General features: G+C 40.4%; 1 protein-coding gene across 4 annotated transcripts in view; it reads left to right on the top strand.

Moving 5' to 3' along the window:
* Positions 1–18641, top strand: part of LOC127622341 (protein furry homolog-like) — a 163094-nt gene that overhangs the window by 39195 nt on the left and 105258 nt on the right. For all 4 annotated transcript variants that reach the window (XM_052096418.1, XM_052096417.1, XM_052096420.1 and 1 more), the window contains exons 2-7: positions 1621–1835; positions 5786–5839; positions 13898–14037; positions 15757–15853; positions 16163–16242; positions 18230–18310. In XM_052096418.1, coding sequence (XP_051952378.1) covers positions 1621–1835; positions 5786–5839; positions 13898–14037; positions 15757–15853; positions 16163–16242; positions 18230–18310 — 667 coding nt within the window. The remainder of the gene's footprint in view (positions 1–1620; positions 1836–5785; positions 5840–13897; positions 14038–15756; positions 15854–16162; positions 16243–18229; positions 18311–18641) is intronic.

Here is an 18641-nt window from a genome sequence, read left to right as displayed (position 1 = left end):
TCAGTTGAATGCCACTTTTTGTTGAATTAAAGTACCAATTTCCTTCCGAAACAGCACAGTCTGTACATTATTCCAAACTTTTGGCCACCAGTGTAGCTCACTAATAAATAAATGTAATGTCAAACATGTTAAAGATTAGCGATCAGTAACTTAATTTATTCAGTGTACTGAGGTGTCTCCTCCATTGACTTCCATTCAAACAGCCTCTTGGAATCCTGCTTTGTTACGCATTTTTAAGCTACCTCGAAGGCTCATCCCTGGGGAGAGGATTTAGATAAGGGTTTGTTTAGACACATTCCCATGGATATGGACAAGTTGGTGCAAAACACAAATTAAACTAATGCTTTGACAGTTTGGGAACGTAATTATACAAAGTCTCTTACACAAATTCTCCCTCTCAGCCCTGGACGTGTCTGTCTTCACCTATTTTACAAGATAAGCGTGTGATTTTCCTCTGATTTCATCTCATCTTCATCTCGTTTTGCCTCTAGTCCTTGACCGGTTTCTGTTGTGTTTTTAGGAAAGATAGTCAACTCTTCCTTTAAACTAGGTATGCAGCACTAAATCGACCACCCAACACTGTCAGTCAATTTTCATTTTCAACCTGCGATCATATTTAAATTCAGGGCAATATATATATATATATATATATATATATATATATATATATATATATATATATATATATATATATATATATATATATATATATATATATATATATATATATATATATATATATATATATATATATATATATATATATATATATATAATTGGACAAAAAATGCGTAAAAAAGCGTACGCTATTAATCGCAATTCCCCAGGACCGTAATATGGAAGATTCCTGAGAAATGTATGCTTGTAGTACCACCTGTTTACTCCAGAGGGCAGTAAGTGAAATATATCTAAAATAAATATATATATATATATATATATATATATATATATATATATATATATTACACACACACATTTATAAACAAAAAAAAATTATACAATGAATGTTGTATCTTGATATTTCACAAAAATTTGTAAATTCTAAACTAATTTTAGTATGTTTAGTATTTAGTACTTAGTATGCAAACTGGCATATAATGTGTGTATAGGTGTGGCAAGGGGCTTATATATATATATATATAATCTGATAATAACTGCTCTGTCAATTTGATTTGGATAAGATTTAGATTTTGTTCTGAGATCAAAGTCTCTTTAGACAAGTCGATTCACCTGGTGTTAATGTTTGTAAAGCTGGCATTTTTTTTATGTAGGAAATAGGCATACATGTAAATATTATATCTACTTTAATGGGGAAAAAAAGAAATGTCCAAAAATAAAAAAAAATATGTTTGTTGAAAGGAGTTTTCCTTCATTGAAATGGAGACTTTTTGAAACGCTCACTATTATTGCATACATTGAAAAATGGTGACGTTAGGATGCTATAAACTGAAAGGCAGGACTTCTATTCCTACAGCAGCTATATTGAGCAGTTTCTTCAATTAATTTAAACTGTCCCTATTCTGTCTTCATCCATGGCGATTTCTGACTTGCTGAAGTTTGTAACAGCTATATGCATACATAATGCTTTATAAATTACTCTCTCTCTTTCTCTCTCAACAGCCTCTGTCCCTGTAAGCAACATCAGTCTGATAAGGCGAGGAACGTCTCCATCTGCCCCCCCCAGCTGGGAGAAGCGTAGCATCCATCCCGCCATCATGTCCAGCATCACCATCGACCCCGAGCTCAAGCCTGGAGAGTTTGTCATCAAGAGCCTCTTTGCAGAGTTTGCTGTGCTTGCTGAGAAGAAGATTGAGGTGGTTATGGCCGAACCGCTGGTCAGTACCATCTTAACTGTGTGTGTTTGTAAAGTGTAATGTAATATGTAGATAGGGTGATTCTCACAAAAGCTATCAAGGAAACGTCCTGGTCCTAGTTTACTCCAAAATGAAAAAAAAAAAAAAACAAATAAACAAATGTTTCATATTAATAAAATGAAGCCTTTTTTAGGACCATTAAGATTTTTTAAATTGTGACATAACAACAATGCACATTTTACCCCTGTTTCTCGTTACCTCAATGTATAAATAGATGGTCATTTTGATATTCTCATTACTTCAATGTAAAAAAAATAAGCAGGACATTTCCCTGATGGGTTTCGGGAGAACTACCCATATACTCTTAACTTTCACAATGCAAAGACTCCTCCCCAGTGTAGCAAATTTGGCTGACTCAGATTTGCCAGTGTTAATGTCATAACCATGATTGACATTTTTGCATTAAAGCTTTGTATTTAGCACTTTGCCTACCCTGATGAACAACTCAAAGGTACAATAGAAAATATAGCCTGTTTAATTCTAAGGGTCCTACAAATCTAATTTATGTCGTTGTAAGCAAAATACTTCAACTGTCGTCTGCATGAAAAGCACTTCTTGTGGTAATTCTTCTTCATAGTCACATAGCCTCTTTTATTTATGAGCTTTATAGAAAGCCAAAATCCCTCACTCAGTGGGGGCTGACTTGATATGGCACAGTGAAATGGTTTTTAATCTAAAATAAGTTGCTGACATCTTGAGTGGAATATGAATTTCATGATATGTGACTTTAGAAACTAGTTTTGTTATTACCAGTTACCTCAGGAGTTGAGATGAAAGTTAATTTGATGTGCTTGTAGGGTGTGGACTTATAAAAAAAAAAAAAAAAAAAAGATGATGATGTGTGTGGTTTGTGTGTGTGTGTGTGTGTGTGTGCGTGTGTTCATAGGTTGTGTATGGGGCTATACAGTGGCAAGAAAAAGTATGTGATCCTTTTGGAATTAGCTGGTATTCTGTATTACCGAATTTTCCAGAAATAAAGTTGCATCTGACTATAAGTCACACTGGGTCAAAATCGCATAGTTAAAGAGGAAAAAAAAACCACAGATAGGTCGCATCTCTGTATAAGTCACACTGACATTGGTTGAATGGTTGAACGAAAAAATATTATAGTCTGGAATATATGGTAATTGGTCATAAAATGTGATCTCATCTTCATCAAAGTCACAAGTATAGACAAACACATGTACTTTAGCACACAAACAATTATAATTTTTCATGTATTTATTGAACACATCCCATTAAGCATTCACAGTTCTGTGGAAAAAGGAAGTGAACCCTTGGATTTAATAACTGGTCGATCCTCCTTTTGCAGCAATAACCTCAACAAAGCATTACCGATCGCTACAGATTAGACCTGCACAACGTTCATAAGGAATTCTAGACCATTCTTCCTTATAGAACTGTTTCAGCTCAGCCATATTCTTAAGATGTCTGGTGTGATCGGCTCTCTTGAGGTCATTCAAAAGCATCTCTAATGGTTTAATGTCTGGGCTCTAACTGTTCCACTCCAAATGGTGGATTTTCTTTTTTTTTTAAGACATCCTGTAGTTGATGTACGTCAATGTTTAGGGTGATTGTCTTGTTGTATCGCCCAAATTCTACTGATCTTCTGCTGGTGCACATCCACCTTGACATTATCATATAGGATATCTTAATAAACTTGGAAATAAATTTTTCCACTTGATGATGGCAATCGGTCAAGGCCACAAAGCAGCCCCAAATCGTGATCCTCCCATTGGTATGATGTTTTTGTGTTGGAATGTGGTGCCCTTTTTATGACTTAAGTAGTGATATGTGTTCTTCCCAAACAATTCTGCCTTAGTTTCATCAGTCCACAAAACTTTTTCCAAGTAGCATTGTGGACTGTCAAGGTGGTCTTTGGCAAACTTCAGGCATGCAAACATGTATTTGTTGGAAAGCAGTTGCTTCGTTCGTCAATACTGTTTAATGTTTTCTGTATAGTAGACTCGTAAACAGAGATTTTAACCAGTTCCAATTATTCCTTATTCTCTTTAGTTGTCACTCTAGGGTTCTTTTCTTACTGCATTGAGCATTTTGCGGTGTGCCCTTGGCACATCTTTGCTGGACGACCACATAGGCATGGACGTAGCCATGATACTAAATCTTCTCCATTTATAGACCATTTGTGTAACTGTGGACAGAATATATATGATTATCTATGCTCTTTGAGATAATTTTGTAACCCTTTCCAGCTTTATGCAAAGCAACCATTTTGGATCGTAGGTCTTCTGAGTGTACCTAATGTATGTTGGTATATTTTGTCCAGTGGTGCTTAATTTTGATCATGTGCCTGACATCTAAGAGTACCATAAGACAAGAAATACCTTTAGACAAACAAACTATAGAAAAGCAGTCGATGCATGTGTCTCTTTCACTGTTTGTTCAGAGGCTTAGTGGCACTCTTCGCAGCATGAGTGTTTCTCGCCAAACAATCACGTGTGAAGAGTTTTCACTCTTCTCTGTCAGGCAACTCTGCAATATCATGCTGCAACATTGTGACTTCAGGTGAATTGTCATATGTAGTCATATTAATTCAGTACCGCCTAAGAAATGGTGCTTGAACAAGAAGTTTCTCTTCGTCCTTTTCTACTCTTTAGAATTTACTTGACTTTGTATTCCCAGAAAAAGAAGTTTGGAGGTTTGGATTCTTAGAATGCTGTCTACATCTCAGTGAAGTACACGCACTGCAGATTTGTTGCTTCCTCTCCATGTTCCCCCCTCTCTCTCTATGTGTTTACACAGTGGTAGATTGAATTCTCTCTCAGTTTACTCAGCAAAAGTTTAAACTGGTAATGACCGTGTCAGGGGGCTGCAGAGAGGAGCTGCTTTCTCTCTTTCTCCCTCTGCTCAGCTCTGTATTGACTTTCAGCTCTCTGTCTTTGAACTTCTCCATCATAGTAAAGTGTTGGTTCAAAAATAAACTAGAAAACAGAGTTTTCATGGTGTCTTCAAGGCATTATCAAGGAGTCCTTCAGTCATTTTACAGTCCGTACTAACAACAAAGCCAGTCTTTAAGAAATGTGCTCAAGAGATGTACAATTTGCTCAGGGCCTGAAATTCATGTCTGAAAATGTGAAATTTTTGGCTTGCACACATCCGTGCAACCAGACTTTTTCAAGTGTACTCTTTTAACTAAAAAGTGTAGTGTGTGTAGAATAACGTGTTCTAAAGCACTATGACTGCTTTGTGATACTCTTTTAGTACAGTCAACGGCAAGCCTGTGTGCCAACGCTGCGCTCGGTAGAGGACTGTTCAAATGTGGAGAAAATCTGTGCTGTATGCAGACAGACCACACAGACTGTGCTGTTGGCGAAATGGGTTGTCCGCGTGCAGTATGCATGACGCACAAGTATACTTTGGCCTTTACACGCTGGTCAGAATTTTTAACTTGCGTTGTTAACACGCTGTTGTTACTTTAAAAACACTATACGCAATGCATTATCCTAACCTGTCTAAATGTGAGGAGTTCACAACAGAGTAACTTGCTGAGTTTTCAGTACGGTTTTCACAGGTTCTAAATATTAAACCTACTAATCTTTAATATGTTTGATACATGTTTAAATAATTGTATGTTTATTTATGCATTTTTCAAAATATTTGAATATTTTGTTAAAGTTTGGTCTGTTACATTCCATTACATGTTTTTATCATTTTGCACATTATAGTCTTAAAATGTTTGGCTAATATTATATGCCATTTTAGTAAGAGTAAAATTTACTAGATTTTATGTATATTACATTGAAATATTAACACAATTTAAAGGGCATTTTTTTTTAATCAAAAAACAAAAATGATGACCCAAAAATAAGTGGTTTGAAAATGAACACTGCAGACAGTACAATCCTACGGTGTGAACCCGGCTTAACTGTTTGCGTTTTGTGTTGTTTCAGGAGAAGCCCCTGTCCCGCTCCCTGCAAAGAGGAGAAGATGCACAATTTGATCAGGTTAGTTGTGAATGTGTGCTTGAGTACTGGCTCTTACTGAAACAATAGGTTACTGATGTAATCTCGGTTCTCTGAAGCATGGAGTGGAGAGATCCAACTATGGGAAGGGCATCCTTACCTAACCTCTGCAGAAGCATCTAATTGCACCAAGTCTGGCTAGACAGACAGAAGTGCATGACCTATACTCTGTAAGGGCCCACCCCCTTACCTGAGAGCATATAAGAACCTGCACGTGCTGCTGTTCCTCAGTAAGTATATTCGCTTCTCGTGCAGCAAGAAGGGCAAGCTTGTTGGATCTCTCCACTCCCTGCTTCAGAGAACCGGGGTTACGTCAGTAACCTATTGTTCTCTTTCATCATCTCGTGTTCGAGATCCCCTATGGGAGACATTGACAGCTCCCTGATTACACAATACACTCACAGTGAGGTCCTGCAAGCCAGTTAAGGGAACAGTCTCCTCAAAGAGGCGGTGCTTGACACGTCCCATAATCACACACCTGGCAACTCTGAAGCACACAAGTGAGAACTGTGTACAGGTAGAGCATAAATAACATGTTAGTGGGACAAAGATAAAAATCAGCCCAGCAGCATACAGTGAAGATAACATCCAGGTGGGAGTGGAGGTGGCGTAGTGGGCTAAAGCACATAACTTGTAATCAGAAGGTCACTGGTTCGATCCCCATGGCCACCACCATTGTGTCCTTGAGCAAGGCACTTAACTCCAGGTTGCTCCGGGGGGATTGTCCCTGTAATAAGTGCACTGTAAGTCACTTTGGATAAAAGCGTCTGCCAAATGCTTAAATGTAAAATGAATGTGAATGCATGCTTGGTGACATGAATGTGCATGGCCAACTGACCCATAACCCCTTTCCCTTACTTACTCTGTCTCTCTCTCTCTCTCTCTCTCTCTCTCTCTCTCTCTCTCGCTCTCTCTCTCTCTCTCTCTCTCTCTCATATAAAAATGTATATATAATAATAATTAACAGTGTATATACTTTCAGTGGTGTGTGAGTGAGCGTGTGTGTGTGTAGTGTTTGGTGTGTGTGAGTGAGCGTGTGTGTAGTGTTTGTTGTGTGTGAGTGAGCGTGTGTGTAGTGTTTGTTGTGTGTGTGAGTGAGCGTGTGTGTAGTGTGGGTGTATTTGTGTGTGTGTGTGTGTGTGTGTGTGTGTGTGTGTAAATGGGCGCATCACTGTTTGGTCGACTCTTCCCTCTTTTTGTGGCAGGAATTGATGTATTTTGCTGCTAGTGAAATGCAGTCTCTTTGTTCACCAAGTAAATATTGAGCTTGTGCATCATTCTTCAACTTTTTGAAGTTGGGACAAATAATTTCAAATTTGGGAAAGAAGTGTTTTCGAATTTCATTATAATTAGGGCAGGTGGTTAAGAAGTGCAGCTCTGTTTCTATTTGTCCTTGGTTACAGTACGGGCATAACCTGCCCTCTCTGGGCATCCAGCTCTGTCTGTATCTGCCCTTCTCTATCATCAGGCTGTGGTCGCTCAGTCTGTACCTCGTCATGTTTTTCCTCAGTTTGTGGTCTCTGACTGTACTCAGGTATTCTGCTGTCGTGTAATCTTTGTTTAGGGTCGAATAACATTGTAGTTTACTTTGTTTTTGTGTTGTTTCATTCCAATAAGTTCGGTACATTTCTTTTTGTGTGTTAATCATTTGGTTGGGCTAGATTGTGTGGATGAGGGTGTCCGTGTCCTGAGGCTGATTTAATGTTAGTCGTGTTTGTGTGTTTGTGGAGCCTCAGGACCAGCTGAATGATGGGACTCTTCTCAGTGTTCATTTCATGGTTTTTAAGGGCTTTAAAATTATAAGAGTTGGGGTCACTCAGTTTTAGATGTTTCCAAAATTTTATGGCTCTTTTCTCAATGTGGATTAATAGAGGGTATTGGCCTAATTCTGCCCTGCATGCATTATTAGGTGTGTTTCTCTGTACCCCAAGAATGCTTTTACAAAACTCTGTATGCAGGGCTTCAATCAGATTTTTGTCCCATTTGTCAAATTGGATTTAGGAGAGGACCCCAAACTTCACTGCCATATAGTGCAATTGGTTCTATGACTGACTGGAATATTTTTAGCCAAATTCTAAGTGGTATTTCAAATTGGATAGATTTTTTAATGGCATAGAAAGCCCTTCTTGCTTTCGCTTTCAGTTCATCCACGGCCAAGTTGAGGTTTCCGTTTGCACCGAATTTCAGCCCAAGGTAAGTGTAGTTTGTAGTATGATCAATTTTGGTCGTACCAAGGGTGAAATTGGGTCTCTTTCCCTGACATCTGGGTCTTTTCTGAAACGTTAGAACTTTGGTTTTAGTTGGGTTAATGGTCAGGGCCCAGGTCTGACAGAACTGATGCAGGATGTCCAGGTTCTGCTGTAGACCCTCTTCTGTTGGAGACAGCAGGACCAGATAATCTGCATACAGCAGGAACTTTATACTGGAGTCATGTAGTGTGAGGCCAGGAGCTGCTGATTGTTCTAGGAGTTTCGCCAATTCATTAATGTAAATATTGAAGAGGGTCGGTGATAGTGGGCAGCACTGTCTCACACCCCGCCCTTGAGTGAAGAACTCTGTTTGTTTATTGCCAATTTTGATTGCACATTTATTGTTTGAATACATTGTTTTTATGATGTTGTATGTTTTGCCCCCTACACCAATTTCTGAAAGTTTAGACAGAAGACCTTGGTGCCAAATTGAATCAAAGGCCTTCTGGAAATCTACAAAGCATGCAATTATTTAGGTTTTGTTTTGGTTGATGTATTTGTCAATCAGGGTATGTAGGGTGAAGATATGGTCTGATGTTCTAAAATTTGGTAAGAATCCAATTTGACTTTTGCTCAGGACATTGTGCTCTGTAAGGAAGTGAACGAGTCTTGTGTTGATGATGCTGCAGAACATCTTCCCCAGATTACTGCTCACACAGATGCCTCTGTAATTGTTTGGATCTAATTTGTCTCCACTCTTGAAAATGGGCGTTATGAGTCCTCTATTCCAGGTGTCAGGGAAATGACCAACACTCAGAACCAAGTTGAACAGTTTCAGTAAGGCCAATCTTAATGTGCGCTGTGTGTTCTTCAGCATTTCATTGAGGATGCCATCTGGTCCGTTTTCTTTTTTGATTTTTAGGGCCTGGATTTTGTCAATCAGTTCATTTTCTGTGATGGGGTAGTCTAATGGGTTTTGGTATTTACCAATTGTATGTTACATAATGATCATTTTTTCATATATTTGAGTTTGTTCTGGGTTCATTTTTATTTCACTATAAAGTTGTTCAAAGTGATTTTTCTGTTTGTTCATGTTGTTTTTATTCAGGGAATTCCAATAGTCCCAGAATGTGTTAGAATGTATCGATTCTTCAATAGTTTTGAGCTGATTCTGCATGCACTGTTCTCTCTTTGTTCTGAGTGTATTTTTATACTGTTTAAGTTCCTCACAATATTGATGGCGCAGATCTGCATCGTTTGGTTGTCTGTGTTTTTTATTTGATAATTGTCTTAATTTTTTCCTCATTGTTTTACAGTCTAAATCAAACCATTTTTCATTCTCTTGTTTGGTTTTATGGTATTTCTTGGAGGATTTGAAGTTAGATATAGTTGCCAAATAATCAAATATATAATTGAGGTTCTCCACGGCCAGATTTACACCATCTCCATCATGAGGATAAACTCTGCAGAGGAAGTTGTTTATAAGTGAGCATACTTTTGGATGGTCCATTGCTGTCACATATTTTTGTGTGCTGTTTTGCGCCCATCTGTATTTCTTTCTGATGATGTACAGCTTACTGGGCTGTGAAGTTATGTTGCAATGTTTTGTCCTTTTTAGATAAATGGTAATTTGGCTGTGATCTGATAGGGGTTTTAGTGGTCTGACCGTGAATGCTCTGAAAGAGAATAGATCTAAATCTGTGATCATGTAATCTACTGTTGAGCAACCATGAAATGAACTGTAGGTGTACCTCCCTAGAGAATCCCCCCCCCCACCCCCCCACCCTGCCGTTGAAGAGGTACAGACCTAGGCTTTGACAGAGGTCAATCAGAAGCTTCCCGTTTTTAGTCACTTGGGCATCGGAATTAAACCTTGGGAAGTTTACGGTGTTTTGTGGGAAGTTTTGTCCAAAAATATGGTTATTCCCATTTTCTGTAGTGTAGTATGTGTAGTATATGTGTGTGTGTGTGTGTGTGTGTATGTGTGTATATATATATATATATATATATATATATATATATATATATATATATATATGAGCTAACAGGGGAGGGGCTATGAAGAACCCACCCCAAGACAGAATGAGCTACTGGGGACCTGGTAACATCCAGCCGGTAGTAACGTACAAAAGTATGGGGAGAATCCCAGCTGGCAGCAGAACAGATGTCCTGCAATGAAACTCCCCTAAACAGAGCCCAAGAGGTGGCCATGCCCCTGGTGGAGTGGGCTCTGATGCCTTCTGGAGGCAGGACTCCCCTAGATTCATTAACCAAAATTATAGCTTCCGTAAGCCAATGCTAGAGGCATTGCTTAGAAATGGGATTCCCCGAGTGAGGGGGGGGGCCAAGAGATAAAGAGCTGATTACTCTTCCGAAAAGCACTGGTCCTATCCAAGTAAACCTGCAGGGCATGGACCGGACAAAGAGCATTCACCCTCTGATCCTCCGCAGAGGAAAAAGGAGGAGGGTGAAAAGCAGAAAGCTCCATTACCTCACATGAGAACGCTAGGAAGCACGAGGAATGAACAGAGAGTGCATGCAGGTCACTGACACGTTTATCTGATGGTAAGGCCAGGAGCAACGCTGTCTTGAAAGACAGCAATTTTAGGGAAATGCTTCACAGGGGCTCAAAGGTTGCTGAGGTAAAGCCTCCGGCACCATAGAGAAGTCCCACTCAGGAACAGTTCTCCTAGTAACTGGGAGAGAACGACGGGCACCCTTCATAAATCTATGAATGAAAGGGGGTTCTGCCCTGCCGTTGAGCCGTTAAACTCAAAATGACAAGTGGAAATAGTCTCCAGGTAGAGCTTAATAGTGGAAAAAGACCTGCCTTTATCCATAAGGCCTTGTAAAAAACACAAAATATCAGAGACTGAACACTGATGATGTGGAACCATGCCTATCACACCACCCTGCAAACAATTGCCATTTACAGTCATATAAGGCCCTTGTGGAGGAGGCCCTAGCGTTCTGTATAGTGGCAACCGTACGTGGGGGTAGCCCCATCTAGCTTAAGTTTGTCCTCTCACAGGCCAAACCCAAAGAGCCAACCTGTCCAGGTGGGGGTGATATATCTCCCCGTTGGCTTGAGACAACAGGTATGTGCGTAGAGGGGCTTTAGGACAACTGGGTGCTATCAAAATGAGGGACAGGCCCTGCTCTCACCCTGGCCAGGATGGGTATTAACAGGCACAGGGGAAGAAATGCGTAGAGCAGTACTTTGGGCCACAGGTGGGCTAGTGCGTCCAGGGGCGCATCCTTATATGGACAATGGGAGTTTTCACGCGAGGCAAAGAGATCTACGGTCGCCTGTCCGAATCTCTCCCACAACATGCCCACTATCTGAGGGTGGAGGCGCCAGTCTCCGTAGAGCGGGTTCCCCCTAGACAGAAGGTCCGTGCCCCTGTTAAAAATCTCTGTAAAATCCGTGGCACGCAGCCGTGGAGCAGGGGAAGTGGTGAGAGAGAAAGGCAGGCAGCCTGCTGGTAGTTTGAGCGTGGATTGCTTGCAACAAACAGAAATGGCTATGCTGGCGGAGGATGATCTGAGCGACGTGTCCTCCTGTAGACAAAATTAGTGAAAGTCCAATTCCAATCGAGCTGAGAGAAAACAGAGGTCGTGAGAACCGAATGTCAACTGAGGAACAGCAGCGTGTGCAGGTCCTTATATGCTCTCAGGTAAGGGGGTGTAGGTCAAGCGATTCTGTCTCTCTAGCCAGACTTGGTGCAGACTTGGTGCAATTAGATCGAACATGAGATGTTGAAAGCGAACACTAGCATATTTAACAATAGATTGCCATCTTTCGTAGGTGGCGTATCTCTCCTCCTACCTCTTTGATTTTATAGGTAACCCCTGTCCTCTTCCTCTCGATCACTCTTTTCTGATTGATGCTGAAATTTTAACACGAGAGCTGCAGCCGCAAAGCAAATGAGAAATCAACTTGCCATGGTTCCAGCAAGTGCCATTTATTGTGTGTGTGTGTGTGTGTGTGTGTGTGTGTGTGTGTGTGTGTGTAAAACCGAGAGAAAATGTGCTCTGTATGCAGAAAATCAGTGCAATATGTACTTTTGAATGAACAGAAGTTTGTGTGTGTAAGAGAGACAACGTTGCCAAACCCAGAAATGCTGTGTCCTCTGCAGCAGTACAGTCTGGGGGGGGGGGGCAAGTGCCATGAGGGTAGGGAGAGATCAGTTGCATAACTCTCCTTAGCAACATGCATCATCCTGACTCAGTCCATGTATACACAACCACCTCCAATCATTCTAACTTCACAAACATTCACTTTTTTACTTTGCTCATTTTTCTTTTTCCACATTACTAATGCACACACACACACACGCTACTTTGGGTATTGGATTTGCCTGTGCCTAGTTTCAGGAACTGCGTGTTCAGTCAGTGACGTGTTGTGACTGCAGAGAAATTGGCTCTACTGAATCACATCACAATGAACTATACCTCACTCATCAGCATAACTCACACAGAGAGAGAGAGAGAGAGTGTGTGTGTGTGTGAGAGAGAGAGAGAGAGAGAGAGAGAGAGAGAGAGAGAGAGAGAGAGAGTGTGTGTGTGTGTGAGAGAGAGAGAGAGAGAGAGAGAGAGTGAGAGAGAGAGAGAGAGTGAGAGAGAGAGAGAGAGTGAGAGAGTGAGAGAGTGAGTGTGAGTGTGAGAGTGTGTGAGTGTGTGTGTGTTTTGGTGCTGGGTTACTACTGTGAAAGTTTGAGTAGCCAGTGGATGTATCATCCTGCACCCATCCTGCCCTTACGTTAGGACAGATCTATACCTCGCTACACTCTAAAGTGCTGCCATCACATTTTCTTTTCTTTTTTCACTCATTTCTATATTGCCTTCTGTTTATATCTTGCTTGTTAAGGTTTTATTTTCTCAGCCCACTCTAATTCTTGAATAACTGCAATATCAAATCAGATTACTCTAGTTTTTCGCTCCTAAGGTCTTGGATACAACATAAAATGTTATTTCTTTAAAGTGTCATGAAACCCCCCTAGTTCAACACCAATCATTCACACCTCAGAAGGAAAAAAAAGACTCATGATATGAGTGTAAAAATGTAGGTCGGTCACAGGGTGTGGGAGTCAACAAAATGTTGATTACCACAGAAAATAATTTCAAATCATCCCTCTTTTTCTAAAGATAAAAATCACATTCAGTAAGGCTTATACAATGAAAGTAAATGAGTCCAATGCCAAAACATTAAAGACATTGTTTTTCAAAACTATAGCTACAATACTTATGTGTTAACATGATTCCAGTGTGATAAAATCACTTGCTAACCTTGTCTGTGTAAAGATTTCCCGTATTTCAACTCCATAGTCATGACAACATAATACTGGTAAACCATATAGTCGTACATTTTGTAAACCTTTGCACAATAAAAGGATAAAAAAAAAGAGACATGACTTCATTGTCTTCTGTTTTTTAACAAGTCTTCTTGATATCCTGTCCATAACACACAGAGATTATGCGGTGGAATCAATGTCCCAAACAACAGCCTCCTCATATACAGCTGCCTCAGGTCTGCAGCCAAAAAATAGTTGTGCTGGTTCAGTTATGGACTGCGGTCCATTCTGACAGGTGATTTCGATCTCAGAACTGTATTTGGTGTAAAAGTACACTCTCGTGTCTGTTCAGCGAATGCTGTTGTTGGACACACATTGGCCAGGAACCTCACATCTGTGTGTATTTTAAATTCTATGCTGTAATACAAGCTCATGCATGAGGCAGTGCTGTGTTTGGATGGAAGCGTTCTTTCTCCTGATTAATGTGGAGGATCAAGTGAAGTTTAATTTTGTCTTTAACACTTATTAAGCTGTATGAATGTGGTTGTGTTTTACAGTTAATAAGCTCTATGAGCTCTATAGCAGAACACTGTTTGCCTTCGTTGTTGCGGACATTGTTTGACTGGTACAGAAGACAGAGCGGGACAGAGGACGAGTCATACGAGTACAGACCTCGCTCCAGCACGAAGTCCAAAGGGTGAGGAGACACACAAACATATATAGAATCTCTTTGTTTTGTATTTGTCATATTTGAAGTTTCATGATGTTAAGCTGCACAAAATCTGCATGTTTCTTGTGACGCTTCATTTGTCACTATAAAAATTTCTGTTATACTAACTTATCTCAGCCATCTCAACATTCAAGAACCAGCTAAAAACACATCTGTTCTGAGAGCATTAAACGAATCCACTCTAAATACTCTTAATATTTAACTATATTAAAATAGTTTAATATTAAATAATAGAAAATAATAAAAATAAATAATATATATATATATATATATATATATATATATACTCACCTAAAGGATTATTAGGAACACCATACTAATACTGTGTTTGACCCCCTTTCAGCCTTCAGAACTGCCTTAATTCTACGTGGCATTGATTCAACAAGGTGCTTGAAAGCATTCTTTAGAAATGTTGGCCCATATTGATAGGATAGCATCTTGCAGTTGATGGAGATTTGTGGGATGCACATCCAGGGCACAAGCTCCGTTCCACCACATCCCAAAGATGCTCTATTGGGTTGAGATCTGGTGACTGTGGGGGCCATTTTAGTACAGTGAACTCATTGTCATGTTCAAGAAACCAATTTGAAATGATTCGAGCTTTGTAACATGGTGCATTATCCTGCTGGAAGTAGCCATCAGAGGATGGGTACATGGTGGCCATAAAGGGATGGACATGGTCAGAAACAATGCTCAGGTAGGCCGTGGCATTTAAACGATGCCCAATTGGCACTAAGGGGCCTAAAGTGTGCCAAGAAAACATCCCCCACACCATTACACCACCACCACCAGCCTGCACAGTGGTAACAAGGCATGATGGATCCATGTTCTCATTCTGTTTACGCCAAATTCTGACTCTACCATCTGATTGTCTCAACAGAAATCGAGACTCATCAGACCAGGCAACATTTTTCCAGTCTTCAACTGTCCAATTTTGGTGAGCTCTTGCAAATTGTTGCCTCTTTTTTCTATTTGTAGTGGAGATGAGTGGTACCCGGTGGGGTCTTCTGCTGTTGTAGCCCATCCGCCTCAAGGTTGTGCGTGTTGTGGCTTCACAAATGCTTTGCTGCATACCTCGGTTGTAACGAGTGGTTATTTCAGGCAAAGTTGCTCTTCTATCAGCTTGAATCAGTCGGCCCATTCTCCTCTGACCTCTAGCATCAACAAGGCATTTTCGCCCACAGGACTGCCGCATACTGGATGTTTTTCCCTTTTCACACCATTCTTTATAAACCCTAGAAATGGTTGTGCGTGAAAATCCCAGTAACTGAGCAGATTGTGAAATACTCAGACCGGCCCGTCTGGCACCAACAACCATGCCATGCTCAAAATTGCTTAAATCACCTTTCTTTCCCATTGTGACATTCAGTTTGGAGTTCAGGAGATTGTCTTGACCAGGACCACACCCCTAAATGCATTGAAGCAACTGCCATGTGATTGGTTGATTAGATAATTGCATTAATGAGAAATTGAACAGGTGTTCCTAATAATCCTTTAGGTGAGTGTATATATGTCTGTATCTTTATTCTAGGCTTGCTTCTATACTACTCCAGCCACTTTGAGAACTTGGCAGTGTGATACTCCAGATATTTTTGACTTTTGTACAAAAAATTGCTTGCTATTTTTGGATAAAAGCATCTTCTAAATGACAAAATATTTGCTGTTTATCTTTTAACCTCTCTTTAGAGATGAACAGCATCGGGATAAAGACTACCTATTGGAGCGAAGGGACTTGGCCATAGACTTCATTTTTTGTTTAGTTTCAGTGGAAGTTTTGAAACAGGTGAGGTTTTCTTGCTTTTTTTTGTGTGTGTGTGTGTGTGAGTGTGTGTTTGTATGTGTGAGTGTGTGTTTGTATGTGTGAGTTTGTGTTTGTATGTGTGAGTTTGTGTGTGTGTGAGAGAGAGAGAGAGAGAGAGAGAGAGAGAGAGAGCTTCATTGCTTAGGTGTGGTGTCTCTGAAGTCAGAGAGAGCTGTGTTGTGGCATGAACATGCAAAGGCTTGCTAACAGAATGTCAAGGATCCTGATATCCTAAAGGAAAAAATTTACCCATATGTCACAGTGATGATTATGCTGAAATGTTTTCTATAGATTCCCCTTCATCCTGTGCCAGACGCCTTATTACAAGAAGTCCTTAACCTGGCATTCAAGCACTTTAAACACAAAGAGGGGTGAGTGCATGTACACAGACAGACACCTTTCTATGCAAATTAAACTTGTGTACACTGGACTTGTGCAAACCTGATGACACACTCAGTGTAATTCCTAAAACTCCCTATAAAATAACTATATTTATCACTTACAGTATCTCACAAAAGTGTGTACACCCCTCAAATTTTTGTAAATATTTGATTAAATCTTTTCATGTGACAATACTGAAGAAATGACACTTTGCTACAATGTAAAGTAGTGAGTGTACAGCTTGTATAACAGTGTAAATTTGCTGTCCCCTCAAAATAACTCCACACAAATCCATTGATGTCTAAACTGCTGGCAACAAAAGTGAGAACATCCCTAAGTGAAAATGTCCAAATTGGGCCCAATTAGCCATTTTCCCTCCCCGGTGTCATGTGTCTCATTAGTGTTACAAGGTCTCAGGTGTGAATGGAGAGCAGGTGTGTTAAATTTGGTGTCATCACTCTCACACTCCCTCATACTGGTCACTGGAAGTTCAACATGGCACCTCATGACAAATAACTATCTGAGGATCTGAAAAAAAGAATTGTTGCTCTACATAAAGATGGCCTAGGCTATAAGAAGATTGCCAAGACCCTGACACTGTGCTGCAGCACTGTGGCCAAGACAATACAGCGGTTTAACAGGACAGGTTCCACTCGGAACAGGCCTCGCCATGGTCGACCAAAGAAGTTGAGTGCACATGCTCAGTATCATATCCAGAGGTTGTCTTTGGGAAATAGACGTATGAGTGCTGCCAGCATTGCTGCAGAGATTGAAGGGGTGGGGGGTCAGCCTGTCAGTGCTCAGACCATACGCTGCATACTGCATAAAATTGGTCTGCATGGCTGTCATCCCAGAAGGAAGCCTCATCTAAAGGTGATGCACAAGAAAGCCCGCAAACAGTTTGCTGAAGACAAGCAGATGAAGGACATGGATTACTGGAACCATGTCCTGTGGTCTGATGAGACCAAGATAAACTTATTTGGTTCAGATGGTGTCAAGCGTGTATGGCGGAAACCAGGTGAGGAGTACAAAGACAAGTGTGTCTTGCCTACAGTCAAGCATGGTGTGGGAGTGTCATGGTCTGGGGCTGCATAAGTGCTGCCGGCACTGGGGAGCTACAGTTCATTGAGGGAACCATGAATGCCAACATGTACTGTGACATACTGAAGCAGAGCATGATCCCCTCCCTTCGGAGACTGGGCCGCAGGGCAGTATTCCAGCATGATAACGACCCCAAATACACCTCCAAGATGAACACTGCCTTGCTAAAGAAGCTGAGGGTGAAGGTGATGGACTGGCCAAGCATGTCTCCACACCTAAACCCTATTGAGCATCTGTGGGGCATCCTCAAACGGAAGGTGGAGGAGCACAAGGGCTCTAACATCCACCAGCTCTGTGATGTCGTCATGGAGGTGTGGAAGAGGACTCCAGTGGCAACCTGTGAAGCTCTGGTGAACTCCATGCCCAAGAGGGTTAAAGCAGTGCTGGAAAATAATTGTGGCCACACAAAATATTGACACTTTGGGTCCAATTTTGACATTTTCACTTAGGGGTGTACTTACTTTTCTTGCCAGCGGTTTAGATATCCATGGCTGTGTGTGGAGTTATTTTGAGGGGACAGCAAATTTACACAGTTATACAAGCTGTACACTCACTACTTTATATTGCAGCAAAGTGTTATTTCTTCAGTGTTGTCACATGAAAAGATATAATCAAATATTTACAAAAATGTGAGGGGTGTACTCACTTTTGTGAGATACTGTATAAGTAGGAGTTAATGAGCTGTCCAGATCTTAACTGACACAATCATGCCAGATTTAAAACATTAGAAACTATTTAACACACAAACATATGTACATCAAATCAGTTTATTTTATGTACAAGTGTTTTTTAATGTATCAAAATATGAATAATTCTTTCTTGATTCTGTGTGGAATTGTGTGTGACTGATCTTTTTTGCCATCTTTTGTTTGACAGGTACTCAGGCCCCAACACTGGTAATGTGCACATCATCGCTGACCTGTATGCTGAAGTCATAGGAGTCCTTGCCCAATCCAAGTGAGTCCATCCCAGAATCAATAATCTGAGTTTACAGTGCATGTTCAAACACAATTTAAAGGTTCACTATGCACCCCCCCCCCACACACACACACATTTAAAGTTTTACATCAAAAGAATTCAATAGTTCTGCTAACAAGTATAATTTAAAGTGATGTACACTCACATGATATGAATACTTGAGCCTTATCATTGACATGGTTTTAATAAACTGAAGACGGGTCGCCCCCCTCATAGTGACTGCCATGTTGAGGTCGAATGACCAGCTGTGTTTTGTAATTTGCCACATTTTTTCAAGTTAATGAACTAAAAAATTTTTGCATCCGTGCTG

This window comes from Xyrauchen texanus, chromosome 28, assembly GCF_025860055.1.
Source record: "Xyrauchen texanus isolate HMW12.3.18 chromosome 28, RBS_HiC_50CHRs, whole genome shotgun sequence".
NCBI lineage: Eukaryota > Metazoa > Chordata > Actinopteri > Cypriniformes > Catostomidae > Xyrauchen > Xyrauchen texanus.
The sequence above is the reverse complement of the archived record's forward strand: the minus strand, read 5'-3'. Positions and strand labels throughout refer to the sequence as shown.